We start from the raw sequence: 13,962 nt of genomic DNA on the forward strand, positions 1-13,962 counted from the left end.
CCCCTGCCTCTCCGTCCTGGCCCACAGTACCTCACCTGGCTGCAAGTCTCTGCTCCTGCCCCTACTACACAGCAACCAGACAGCGTTTAGTAAAACGTTCAGTCAGGTGAGTTCACACCCTGCTCTCATCCTCCATCGGCTCCCATCCTGCCCAGTGATCTGGACTCCCAGGACTTCTTTGGTCTCAACATCTTCCACTTTCCCCCTCATGCACTCTTTTTCAGCCCCATTTCCTGGAACATTCCAGGTATGTCTCAGGGTTAAAGCATGCGCTACTCCCTCTCTTCAAACACTCCTCCCTCAAATACCTGCACAGCTCCCTCCTTCCTCCTCAGCGACCCTGCCCCTACCACCTAGCACTCCCATTTCTTCTGTTTTTGTCCACCTGACACAGATTTTACTTGTCTACTGCCTCTCTCTCTTCGCTAGGCCCTAGGTGTTTGGGGCAGGGACTGCCACCGTTTGCTGGCTGCTGTCCCCTCAGGGCCGAGATCAGTATAGGACTCACAGCAGGTCATCCGTAGGCATTAGCTGGATGAACCACGACAGGAGTGAAGCAGACTCTGCCCCCAGTGCTAGGGTGGGGGGCACAGACAGCTCGCTCCCCTGGCCTCATGGCGTTCACGCACTTAACCTGCCTTCCCAGGCCACTCAGATTTCAGTGTTGTAGTCGCAGCCGCAGCCGCAGGGCTGGCAGAAAACACTAGCACTGGAAGCCATTGTAGGCCCTGCTTTCATCTGCATCATTTACTGCACTCAAGTTTCTTTCAAGCAGGACCTTATTTTTTAAGAACCTCTCTGCACAAGGGCTGTCCTCACACTACAGGGCTCTCCCGGGGGGAGCTGTGGCCTGAGTCCTTCCTGCTTCTTGGATCAGCAGAGGCTGTAGTAAGGGCATACACTGGCTGTGGGGCAGGCCCAGAGGCAGTGGGAGGGAGGTGGAAGCCAACGTACTCGCCCATGTAGCCCTTGGAGGTAGAGTGGAAGGATGCAAGCTCCACGTTGCTGGAGTACTCGGGCCCCATCTCGTAAAGCACCTTCTTAAAGGAGTGGAATCTGCAGTCTGGAGAGTACACGTTGTCCTGGTACACCTGGGGGAGAGGACAGGACAAGGACAGTCACCCAATTTCCCCAAGAGGGCTGAGCCCATGCAGGCTGCCAGCCAGGGAGGGCACAGGTGCTCAGGCTCAGCCTAGTATGCTATGAAGCCCAAACTCTGATGCTATTTCCAAAACGAGCCATATCAAAGGAACCTTCCAGAACATGTCAGGAGGAAAGGCTTTGGGCTGTATGTCCATTTGATTTCTCCCATTCACCCACACTCAACTCCACCCAACCTCCAGACCTTTCTCGCTCATCTGACCTATGATGGCGTCAGGGACTCCTATCCGCCCAAGCAAGTTTTCCCCGTCAATGTTTACCTCTTTCCATAAGACTAATAATGAAAGCAGTTTATGTAGCGGTCTCTGACCCTGTCCCCACTTGAAGAGCTGAATGTGTTGCTCTCTTGCCCATTATGCCCCCATCCTCATTTGGAACAATTCTGTTTTTTCTGTCCGTCTCTCCGCCAGCCTTAAAGACTGTACACATGAGCGGCGCCCACACATACTTCCTTCCTGTCCATACAGTCTACCTTCAGCAGGCAAGCACCCTGCTCTGCCCTTGGAGATGAGCTTCCACACTCATGTTGGAGCTCAGGGAACTGAGGCTCTCGGGGACACTGTGGGCCCACGGGGAGTCAGCCCAGCTCCACCATCAACAAGCTAGGCACAGCCCTTCACCCACCCCCTCCCACCCCCACCTCTCCTCTTCCCACACTGGAAGGGGAGGAGGTCTGCGCACCAAGGTCACTCTGCTGCCCCTTCTCTCCTTCAGAAATGAAGATTTTTAACACCCGATACTAATATAATCCTGTATGTTAACTATACTAGAATGCAAAACAAAACTTTAGACCCATCTGCTAATCGTGGTAACCATTCGGTGGGTAAGCTGTGAGTGTGTGAGTATGAGTGTGTGTATGCACGTGGGGGTTGGAGAGTGTTGGGGGTGCTAGTGAGGAAAGAAATGAAACCAATGTGGTAGAAGCTACCAGAGGCCAGAAATCATGCATAAATGAAGAAACGAAAATTGTATTTGACAAGCCTGAATTTCTTCCTCACAAAGCAGGAAAAGAATGGGCAGCCCCGGCTCCACAACTGGGGTTTCAAGGAGCAGCAATCATGAAATTAAGATTCCCCTCTCCCCCACAGGCTGCTATAAATGGGATGGTAAACACAGAAGCCCACAGAGGTACAGGAATGCAGCAGTATCCCCACCCAGCATCCACTCTCCTCTCCAGAGAGAGAGTCCCTCGACTTGCCTTTAGGGAAGACACCCCCCCACCCCTACCACCCTCCCCACTCCGGGGCAGAGACCTCACCCCTTGCCTGGGGCCTGGTCAGTTTGCATATTGCAACCACTGGCCAAAGTGACTGGTTCAGCGATGGGTGTGTGACCCAAGCTGCACCAATGAGGCTCGATTCTGAGACTTTTGCAGGAATCACCAGGAGGAAATGCTCTTTCTAGGCTGGGAAGAAAGCAGGGCTATGTGTGAAGCCAACGTGGAAGGCGAGAGAATCTGAAATAGGGTTTGAGCCCCTGGACTTAACCCACACCTGTTATCTCTACCATCCTTTTTAAGTTTAAAGTGGTTTGGGTGAACTTTCTGAAGTTTGTAACCAAAGACCCAAACCAATATAGGGATGATTTAGGTCAGTCTCATAGGCTGGAACATCCTCACCCTTGGTGAGAGTCACTCCTCCAATACCTAGAAAGTTCTCTCTGGCTACACAAAAGTCAAGTCTGGCTCCCTCCCCTTAGAAGAGAAAGCTCAGCCTCACTCCGCTGAGCAACTCTTACCTCATCAGCCAGGAGAAAGAGCTTCTCTTCCCAGGCAAAGTGAATCACATCTTCTATGCACTTTCTGCTTTGTACCTGACCTAAAAAAAATCCCCAACAAAACCAGAATGCAGCTTGTAATGCTGTTTAAATTGTCCCTTGGAATGAACCCCACCAAGAATCACTCAGGTGTTCTGTGTTCCCACATGACCTTTTGGGATCGCCCTTCCTAGTTACTGCTCCTCACAGGGTGTAGTCAACCTCTAGGGCCCCCCGAGTGTTGGCCCCACCTGTCTGACTCACTTAAGCCAGGCACATGGAGGGAGATGTGTTTCCCACTCAACTCGGGAGGGGTATGTGTGTGTGTATGCGGGGAAATGTCTATCTGGGCTAGAGCCCAGAGCAGGAAACAAGCCTGAAGGGTTCAGTGAATCAGCTCTGCGGCCCCCACACCTTACCACACACCAATAGCAGCCAATGGAAAGATCACACTGGATGATGGGAGAGTTCCCACAACATCTCAAAGAGGCGCACACAAGCTCTGTGAGTCAGGACAAGGTCTGTGCGGCTCGTCGGCTTCCTTAAAGCCAATACTCAGCAGGTGCTCAGGAAGTATTTGCAGTGTGTGCTGAATGAACAAGCCTGAGCACCAGCTCTGGGGTCTCCTGTCAGGGGCCACGTGGGAGCTACGCATCGCTGATTGAGGACGGGGAGCGCGTGGCAGTCGTCCCTTTTGAGGTCTCCCCTGGAGGACTTGACTCAACATGAACAGTGGAAACTACCCCCCCCCCCCCAATGTTACAGAAATGAGTACAAAAAGCAAAACGGTTGTCTCCCAGTTCACAGGAAATGCCACGGGTTGAGGTGGGGAAGGAACAAATGCTGTAAGGTGGTTTGAAACTTTCTCCTGTGTCCTGACACCTACTATCGGTGTGGCACTGGGAGTGTGAGAGGGGCTCCCACACCCTGCAGGGAGCAACACTACAGTCAGGCTTGCTGACTACTTACCAAAGAAGGCTGCTTCCTTACTGTGCATGTATGTGAGTCTATGGCTATTACCTGTAACTATGTGCATATGTATTGTGTCTAATATGCACATTATTTATATACGTGTATGTACCTTGATGCAGAGCAATACATAGATTATGTTACATTTTTGTTAAAAATAAAAACACTGGGGTGCCTGGGTGGCTCAGTGGGTTACACCTCTGCCTTCGGCTCGGGTCATGATCTCAGAGTGCTGGGATGGAGCCCTGCATCTGGCTCCCTGCTCAGCAGGGAACCTGCTTCCACCCCCCCCACCCCCCCACCTGCTTCTACGCCTACTTGTGATCTCTTTCAAATAAATAAATAAAATCTTTAAAAAATAAAAATAAAAATACCTACATTGTTCCCTGTATGAGAATATTAAGAACACGTCTGGAAAAAAGTTGTATCTTACGAAAGTATGATATGATTCAACTAGATCTCAACTCTGAACTATCTAAACAATGAAATCAACTCCTTTACCAAAAGTTCAACTCTCCTCTTGCCAAGGAAATGCCAAACCGGGCTTCCTATGAAGCTCAGCATTCTAGGATTCCGGAAAGACAGCAGCCCTGGATTGTACAAGGAACCGGCCACTGTTCCCACAGACTGACAGGTGGTGGCTACCTGGGGGGCTGGACCTGCCTGCAAACCCTGCGGGGCTTGCCTCTGATCTCACAAACTATCCTGTTAGAAAGCAAGCAAAGATCTGAGCAGCAAGAATATCAAAACCACGGGCACATAGTGCCAAGGAGTGTGCAGAGAGGAACTAAGTAAGGACCAGGGCCTCAGAAAGCCTGCTGCTCAGTAGAGGGAGTGGACCACTATATGCAAGTAATTCCACTGAGGTGTGCAGTGCAGACCTGAGGCCAAGGACAGAGCTTGTTTCTCTCCCGTGCCTGGGAGTCCCTCAGAACATGCCTCAGAGCCAGTGGATGGATAGACACATGCGGTGGTGTCTAAGGGACCAGGACACAGCTGTGGCCAGCAGGGGGAGACATGAGGCCACCTTACAGAAGGGATGGCTTGGACACAAAAGGCTGGAGAGGGGTCTTCCAGGTGCCTCTCACTAGAGGCTGAGCCAAACCAAAGTCAGTTTCCCAAACCTAATGAGAAAATCTGTTGTTTGAGCCTGCCCAGGGTCTTTCCCTTCTTTGAGTAACAGAGCTCAGCTGTTCTACAGGGAACTGCCTCTCTCTGCACCCCAGCAGGGGCATGGAACACATACATGGCCAGAATCTTGGTGGTTTAAGTGGTTCAGGGATGGGCAGGTGACCCAACTTGGGCCAAAGAGAACCTGGCCTGGAATTTTTGTTTTAAAACTTTGGGCAAGGCTCTCCGGGGAGGTCGCTCAGCAGGCAGACCAGGGCTGGAGCTACTGAAGGTCACTCCAAGGAGGAGGACTTCCTGGGAAGGACTCCAACCCAGACCTGGCAAAGGGATCGAGGTTCCTAGGCGAGGATGCTGGTTCAGGTGGGCTGCTTTACCCCTGGTCTTTACAGGTCTAGGACCCAAACCCTTCAGCCTTGAGCTACATTTCTGTCTTATTATCCCACTCCACCTTGACACCTTTAAGCTCAAGTGGTCACAGCGTGTGGTCCAGACAAGATACCTGGCTATCTCAGGTAGGTTTCTATTTTCCATCCCCCATCGCCCAAGAGCTGACTGGTATTTCACACATTCAGACCCCAGAGAGCAAAACCAGCCTCTGCCCACTCATGAGTTACTCTTTAAAAATTACTCATATTAGGGGTGTCTGGGTGGCTCAGTGGGTTAAAGCCTCTGCCTTCAGCTCAGGTCATGATCCCAGGGTCCTGGGATTGAGCCCCGCAGGGAGCCTGCTTCCTCCTCTCTCTCTCTGCCTGCCTCTCTGCCTAGGTGTGATTTCTCTCTGTCAAATAAATAAAAAATATATATACATATTAAAAAAAGCCCATCACCTGGGATGGCCTAATTTAAAAATTACTCATATTAATATACATTCACATGATCGCTTTACCTAAAATAATAAAAAGTCTTTAATGCGAATATTTCTTCCCAGACAGCCAGCTGATATAGTAAATGCCTGGCTACGAAGTTACCAACCCTCTAACAGAAACTAGGCATACAGAGCATTTCCCAAAATATAGGACCTGCTAACCCAAGTTTGGACCAGTAGCATCAGCATCACCTGGGAGCTCGTTAGAAAAACAAATTCTCAAGCCGCAGCCCTGCCTGATAACATCAGAGTACCTTGGAGCAGGGTCCAGCAGTTTGTTTTTCAACAAGCTACAGTCTGAGAACCACTGTCCCAGGGTAGTGGTTCTCATGCAAGGCACAGGGAATACTGACTGATGGGGGAGCGGGGCCATCCCCAGAGACTCTGGCAGGCAGCCCTGCCTTTGGCATTTTAAAAAAGCTCCCTTTGTGATTCTAATGTGCAACCTCAATAGAGAGCCCAGCTGTAGTCATTTTCCTTCCCCCCGCATCCTGGTTAGACTGCGCCTCTACCCCCAGGGAGCTGCGGTGCATAAATGAGTGTCCCAGCCAGCCGCACCCATTTTCTGCACTCTGGAATTCAAGTATTGCTTTCAGCTGATTGAAGCATCATTTGATGTTCCAAAGAAGCAGACTCCACAATCAACTCCAACGCGATTTGGCCCTGACCCAATTTATCTCAACAAAGGAGGAGAGAGGAGCCCTTGTTCTCGGCATCCAAATAGCAGTGGGGGCAAATGAAGCCAGTGGCCCAGAAAGATCAAAACAGGGAGGGCTGCGCGTTTGGTGGGGGTTTTCGTTTTTGTTTTTAAATATGTAAAAATAGGAGTGCTTTTCGACTTCTGGAAGCAGGGTGTTTCAGTTTGTTTGCTGTTGTTAACAAGGCATTTCCTCCTCAGGTCTCAAAGTACACAAGCAACGCTGTGTCAAAGATAAACAAAAATGCACACACCAGCATTCTGACGACTGGTTCAGCAAAACAACTAGGAGTAAAGGTAAAGTGAGGCCTGTGATTAATAAGGACAGGCTGTGCATAAATAACCTCAAGGAGAGTCTTGGCAAATGCCAGAAAACTGGGAGCAGAGAGAACATCACATTAACTCTTTAGTGACCAGACATGTAGGACACCAGCTGCCCTGCCCCTACCGCCCAAGAAACTGGCGAAGAAGTGGGGCACAGACCTGTGGGGTTCCCGGGGTTGATGATACACAGCACCTTGGGGTCACAGTGGTCTTTGGCCTCCTGCACGGCCCGCCGGAGCTCGTTCACATTTAGGGCCCAGCAGTTCTCCTCATCCAGGTAATAGTTCACCTGGATGGCATCGAGCTCAGAGATGACGGCCGAGTAGAGAGGGTACTGTGGGATGGGGATCATCACACCGGTCCGCGACTTGCCACCCCCAGACACCAGGATCTTCAGGATTGTCTGCAACAGAGAAATCACGGCTTCCAGGAACACTGCCCATCTCCACCCTTTGGGGGCTGCCAGGAAGACTTCCCCAGGAGCCCCAACCCCAGCCTTTTACCAGCCACCCCGCTGCCTGCCTTCAGTGCAGCCCCATGTGAGCTGCTTGACTTCCCTGAGTCTCGTTGCCTCCCATCTTTAAAACGAGGTCTGCTGTCTGGAGTCAGCAAAATGAAATGCTTTCAAGTTCTTAACACGGTAGTTAAAAGACTCAGTGCCTGTATTTTTTGAAGAGGCCTTTTGAAACAGTAGTCCACAAACTGGCCCCGTCTTTGCCCTTAAGTTCAATCTGTATGTCCTGGCGGGGAGGAGGCACAGGAATCTGTCTTGTTAGTAATTACCGGTGCCCACAGCTGGGCAGACCCTGAACAAGGAAGGGATTGTCGAATCAGGATAAAATACCCATCTACTACCACCAGGTGGCGCTTCAACTTGGTTGTTTCCCGGGCCGTGTGGCTCAAGGTGTGCAGGACTCGTGAGAAACCAGGCCACCCCAACCCCATGGGGATACGGGTGCAGGTGGCAATAACTGACTGCAAACCCTGTTCTGGAAGAGTTCTCACTTTACACACAGGCCAGTTCCTCGCTGCCAGAATGCCACTGGACTCAGAAGCTCAACAACTTGATTCTTTTCACAAAATCCTGAGGACACCTCCTTCGGCTGCTCTAGGACCTCTGCCTGTATGTGGGCTTCTCTGGGAACTGAGAGGCGGAAGATGTGACGGCTGGAGACCTGAACCCCAACACTGGAACCCCAACTGTCACAGGAGGCTGACTTCAAGACGGCAGAGCATTTAATGTTGCTGGGCCTGTTTCCAGTAAGAGCCCAATGCATCTGAAAGGATTAAAGCACTCAACAAACAGGAGAACTAGAGCCTTGGAGGTCAAAAGACCAAGATGACCCCATCGAAGGAAGGGTCCGCACACACTCCCTGAGGAGAGAAAATAAAGGAACTGAAGGCACCAGCACTGATGGGGCTTAGGAAGGCGCAGGCTCCACAGGAGCGCAAGACCACAGCTCCCTCAGACCCAGGACTTCAGAGCCCTTCTGCTAAGCACACTTGGACAACAGCCCCTCTTCACCCCGCCCACAGCTGACCCCCAGCCCAAGTCACGTCCTCCCTCATCTCCTAAACACTCCCTCACATTCTTCATCCCCTTCCCAGCCGAGTTAAAACAACATAAATCTAATTATCCCCTATCCATCTGCCGCTCCCCCCACCTTCAAATGCTTCAATGGACATTGTTCTTAGGACAATGACCTAAATCCTCAGCATGGCCACTAAGGCCCTGTAGGACTCAGGCCCCAGTTGCCTCTCTAGCCCACTTCTGGAAACTCTGGCCCTTGCTACATGTGCTCATTCACTCTGACTCTCCTCCTGCAAATGCGAAGCCTCTTTCCAGCTCACAGCCTCTGCACATGTTGACCTTCTGTTCAGAACACACTCTGTCCCCTGCCTCCCCGTTCATGCCTACATATCCCCCAGATCCCTGCTCAGTCATCCTTTGAGAAGAAACCTTTCTGCTCCCCACAACCACCCCCAGCCCCTGCTGCTCCTCCTGGGGCACTCTGTCCTCTTCACCCAGGAAGAGAAACTGAAAGCTTGTGATATGACATTTATTTATGGGATATCAATGCTGGTCTGATCGGGCACTAGGGTGTGAGCAGAGGCCAAGTGTGTTCGGTTTCCACAGTCTCCTGAGCACCTGGTACAGCACCTGGCAGAGGAGGAACAGCAGTAGGAACTAAGCGAGAGAAAGGCCAATGCCACCAGAAAGACAGGCACCCTCGCGTGCCCATGGCTCCCCTCCAGCTGGACCTGCAGAGAGCCAACCCCTCCTCCCAGGCCTGTTTCTCCCTATTGGCACAGGCTCACATCCTTGTCCCTGACGAGGAAGGCTGTTCTTCACGGGGGTAAACACTGGCGAGCGAGCCACCCTCACACGTACAGAAATGCCATCACTGGCTCCTGTGGTCAGGTAAATGTTGTCCGGGTCTGCAGGTACACCGCCATCTCTCCTGGTGATGTAGGCAGCCACGTCTTCACGGATGCAATTGACGCCCTGGCTAGCACTGTAAGACCCTGTAAGACAGCAAGCCAGACAGTCACTAGAGGCATGATGACTGGCTCTATGGAGTTAGCGACATCCATGTAATTACCTGGGGTGGGGACAGGGGGATGGGGGGGGTTTAGGCCCCAGCTCCCCCTATTCTAGGCTGCGGAATCATGGCACGCTGCTTAACCACCTATCCACCCACCCACCCACTCCTCTGCTATCTATGCATCCGTCTACCTGCCCATCCACCTGTCTACCCACCTACCCATCCACACACTCAGTATTCACAGAGAAGCTGTTAGACGTCAAGCATTACTCCAGGTCCTGGCTTCCAATCCATCCAATGTGCCCATACCTGTTTTATCCACCCTCCTGGGGTTTATACATTCTGTTAACAGGTAAATCGCTACTGCTAGACTTGCCGTGTCTTTATCATGGCTGCCTGCACACGGTCCCATGGAGCCTGGAAGAACGGCAAGAGCCTTCTGCAGCACTGCACGTGTTGTCATGATCTGGTGTGGGTTACACAGGTGTGTACACGTGCAAAACTCTCCGAGCTGTACACTAATAGTGGTTCGTTGTACTATAGGTTTGTTAATACCTCTATAAAGAGTGCTTTTTTTTTTTTTTTAATGTCACGCCACTATTTTTAGGAAGAATTTGAGTACATATACTTGTGCAGGCACACCTGGTAGGAGTCCCAAAGTGGTGAGGGTGAGCTCTCTGGGGAAGTGAAGGGGAGGCCGGCTTTTCATTCTATATCCTTTGACACTGTTTGAATTTTATGCCACATTTAAAGAGACCCAGCCTATTCCTTCTAAGACTACTGCAAACCCACCACCAGGAGGCTTAGGGCTTCAGTGAGTCTCCGTCCAGGCCCTGTACCCTGGAAGCCCTTGTTTGCCTCAACGTCTGTGCATCACTGGGCTCAGCCTTCCCTTCTGACCAGCTGCTAAGATGGAGAGGGAAGGGAGGGGCGCCTAGGCCAATGCTCTAAGGTCCCACCGGCAAACATGAACATGAATCAAGTCTGGGTGGTGGGTTCAAGGTCTTCTGTTACATTATTCGGAGTATTCTAATGCATCTGAAATACTCTGCACATTAAAACAGGGGAGAGGTACAAATGCTGGAATTGGAGAATCCCTCCTCCACGGAGTGACTGACTTGATTATTTCTGAGCTCCCATACTCAGAAACCTTTCCCTCTGCCTTCTCTCAATGCCCTCGCTTGTAGTCCATGGGGCCTGTCTATTCCCACACCAGCCAAGCCTCCCCTTTTTCCCGCCTCTAGCTCATCCTCCTGAGTTCCCAAGCCTTCACCCTTGGCAAGCTCCCGGCCCCTGCAGGCCATGACCTTCCACCCTTTCCTTCAGCCTTTCTGTTATGATCCAAACCACACTGGTCCATCAAAGCTCAAATCTAGTCTCTCTCTTGGGGGCCTGTCATAAAGATACCGCCCCATACTAAGCCTCTCTCCTGACCTGCATTTTCTCCAGTTGTTTACTGTGGACGCATGAAGCCTGCCTCCCCATGCTGACTGTCCGTTCCTTGAGGACAGGGGCCATTACCTACTTCTTCTGTGCATCTCTGCTAGAACACCTGTCCCCCTGCCTGGCCCACCCCACTACACTCCTGCTTAGGACCCACTGCCCTCAGACAGATGGCAACCTTCCTCCCATGGCCTACAACCCGCCATCATCACCACTGCCAAACTTCCCAGCCCCATTGCACACCGCCCCATCCAGACCTCCTCACTTGATCACACTCAGTTCTCAAACCTCAGGACCTTGGCACACATCATTTCTTCTGTCTGGCTTGCATTTGCAGGTGCTCTATTACTCACCATCCCCATGAATTTGAATCGTATTTGCTGCTTAAACCCTCCCTCTACATTAGAACCCCTGGTTATAGCCCCATAGCATAGCTCTTCTGCTTTTTCTCCAAGAACTCATGAAAACTAGAGATTATTTTTTGTATGAATTCTTTTTTTTTTTTTTTAGATTTATTTATTTATTTGACAGAGATTACAAGTAGGCAGAGAGGCAGGCAGAGAGAGAGAGGAAGCAGGCTCCCTGCTAAGCAGAGAGCCTGATGCAAGGCTCGATGCCAGGACCCTGGGATCATGACCTGAGCTGAAGGCAGAGGCTTGAACCCACTGAGCCACCCAGGCGCCCCTGTATGAATTCTTTTTAATGTTTGTTTCTCCCAAATCTGATCATGAACTTTTGTGAGCATAGAAATTCCATCCACCTGGTTCACCAGCGTCTCTCAGTGCCTAGAGCAGTGCTCCCGGAAGGCTAGATAAGGACCTGCACCTCCCTGGATGTCTAGATTCCACCTTAATCCTATTAAGATCCAAGATACAACCTGAGAACTGAACTACTCCTCAAACAGAAAATGAGGAACTCTAGGAAGAATTTTAGGGGCGGCTGGGTGGGTCAGCTGGTTGAGCATCTGACTCCTGATTTTGGCTCAGGTCCTAATCTCAGGGTTGTGAGACTGAGGGCCAAGTCCAGCTCTGTGCACAACTAATACCCAGTCTGCATGAGATTATCTCTCCCTTTTCCTTTGCCCCTCCCCCTACTCATGCATGCTCTTTCTCATATAAATAAAATCAATCTTAAATTTTAAAAAAGTTGCTTTATTTTTTTAAGGATTTTATTTATTTATTTGACAGAGCGAGAAATCACAAGTAGGCAGAGAGGCAGACAGAGAGGGGAAAGCAGGCCCCCTGCTGAGCAGAGAGCCCCATGTGGGCTCTGAGATCCTGAACTGAGCCGAAGGAAAAGGCTTAACCCACTGAGCCACCCAGGCGCCCAAAAATAGTCATTTTAAAGGGCACGATTAAAACACATCCAGATGAACTCTAAGACCTTGTGTATGTACTTAATAATCCTAACCTGGGTCAGGGCTGTCCTGGGCACCCTGACATTTTCCATTTCCCTTACTTTTGTGGGCTGGAAGGCTTAGTAGACAGAACACCTCCCCCAGGATGACACTGCCCTGCCTCCTGCAATGGGCAGAGACTGCTGGTGACCCTCAAGGACAGGGCCTCTCCACACCTGACAAGGGGCTTTAGCACATACATCAACCTTCTTCAAAAGCCCAGGAGCGGAGTAGAGTACTTCCTAGCTCAAGGAGGAGGAGAGAGGCTCAGGGTGTACCCACCTCACCGATCCTCATAGGGTCCTCAGAACTCAGTGCAAGTCCCCAAAACCCCACACGCAGGCCAACTTTCCTCTTGCTGTAACACCTCAAGTGGGGACTCACATGCACGTGGCCTCCCCAACTCCATTCCATAGCCCTGGCTGACAAAGTTGCAAAAACTCGAAGCTTTCCGCAGGGAACAGAGAACCCCCCTCCCCGCTGCATCAGACGGATTCCCATCAGGCATGCAGACGACAAACACTCCCTCCCCCTGCCTCTCCTCGCAGCTTCCAGGAATCTTAGGCCCATGGCCACAGGGTCTTGGCGCCTTTGTCCTGTGGACTGGGCAGAGGGCACAGGAGGAGAGGAGCCTGCAGGCTAAGCCTTGGGCTACCGGGTTGTTCTCTGACAGCTTGCGGGTTTCGGCCTTGCCATACAAGATGCTAGCCCACACCCTCCCCAGTCTGGCCGGCAGGAAAGCAAGGGGAGTTGGTCCCTTCCTGAGAGGGACACCCTGAAGGACAGTGACCAGACTCAGACAGAGCATGGTGGGGTAATCACAGCAAGGAAGGTAAGCACAGGGCTCTCATTAAAGGGAAAGAGCAGAAAAAGGGAGGGGAGGGACAGGGCAATGGCAGAGAAGTGGAAGGTAGCTGACCTTCTGCTGAGCGAACTACAAGAATCCCTCTCCCACGTTCCAGAACATTCAGGCACGTGTCCTAAAAAAACTCTCAGAACTATTTTTCCTGGGGTGAGGAAAGTTGGATCCCCTCTGTAGGCATGGGGCAAAGGAATGGGGCAAAAGCAAACAGAACAAAGAATAGGAGATGAGAACAAAGAGCCAGAGACTGGAAATCCATCTCAACAGCAGAGGGAGGGAGAGTATCATTTTCACATCTGCGGGGGGCCAAATTCCAAGGCCTCCCTCCATGGAGTGCTCCCTCCTTAAGGAGGCAGATGGCTGGGCGTGGGCTTCCAGCAAAGGGGACCAAAGGCCAGGGAGGTGGGAACACAAGGAATGGGAGGGTGGACAGCACTGTCAGAAGGAAGGAAGCCATCACACAGGATTCACAGGCATCTCACAGCACTCCCCTTCCCCAGTGACTGGCCACCTCCTGCCATGGCGGTGACAGACAAGAAGACTGGACAAAGCCACGCACCGCACTTCACCCAGCCCGTCACTGAGGCCCATCGCTGGGTTAAACCCTCCACTCTGAGGAGCGTCTGGGTGACTCAGGTTACCCTGATTCTTGACTTTGGCCAAGATCATGATCTCGGGGTCCCAGGGAGTCAGCTTGAAGATTCTCTCCCCTTCCCCCTGCTCATGCCCTCTAAAAAAAACAAAACTTTAAAACAAACACACCAACGCTCGGCTGACAGAAGGGTCAGTTACTCAAGCTGGCTCCCACGTGTG

General features: G+C 51.4%; 1 protein-coding gene across 3 annotated transcripts in view; it reads right to left on the reverse strand.

Moving 5' to 3' along the window:
• The window catches only part of GPT2 (glutamic--pyruvic transaminase 2), a 33,373-nt gene that overhangs the window by 8,744 nt on the left and 10,667 nt on the right, over positions 1–13,962 (reverse strand). For all 3 annotated transcript variants that reach the window (XR_006816225.1, XM_045987918.1, XM_045987917.1), the window contains exons 5-8: positions 9,295–9,428; positions 7,062–7,305; positions 2,899–2,978; positions 955–1,091 (exon numbers count right to left, since the gene is read on the reverse strand). Coding sequence is in view for 2 of the 3 variants with exons in the window: in XM_045987918.1 (XP_045843874.1) it covers positions 955–1,091; positions 2,899–2,978; positions 7,062–7,305; positions 9,295–9,428 (595 nt within the window). In the remaining variant the exon portion in view is untranslated. The remainder of the gene's footprint in view (positions 1–954; positions 1,092–2,898; positions 2,979–7,061; positions 7,306–9,294; positions 9,429–13,962) is intronic.

This window comes from Meles meles, chromosome 19 (assembly GCF_922984935.1).
Source record: "Meles meles chromosome 19, mMelMel3.1 paternal haplotype, whole genome shotgun sequence".
NCBI classification, from domain to species: domain Eukaryota; kingdom Metazoa; phylum Chordata; class Mammalia; order Carnivora; family Mustelidae; genus Meles; species Meles meles.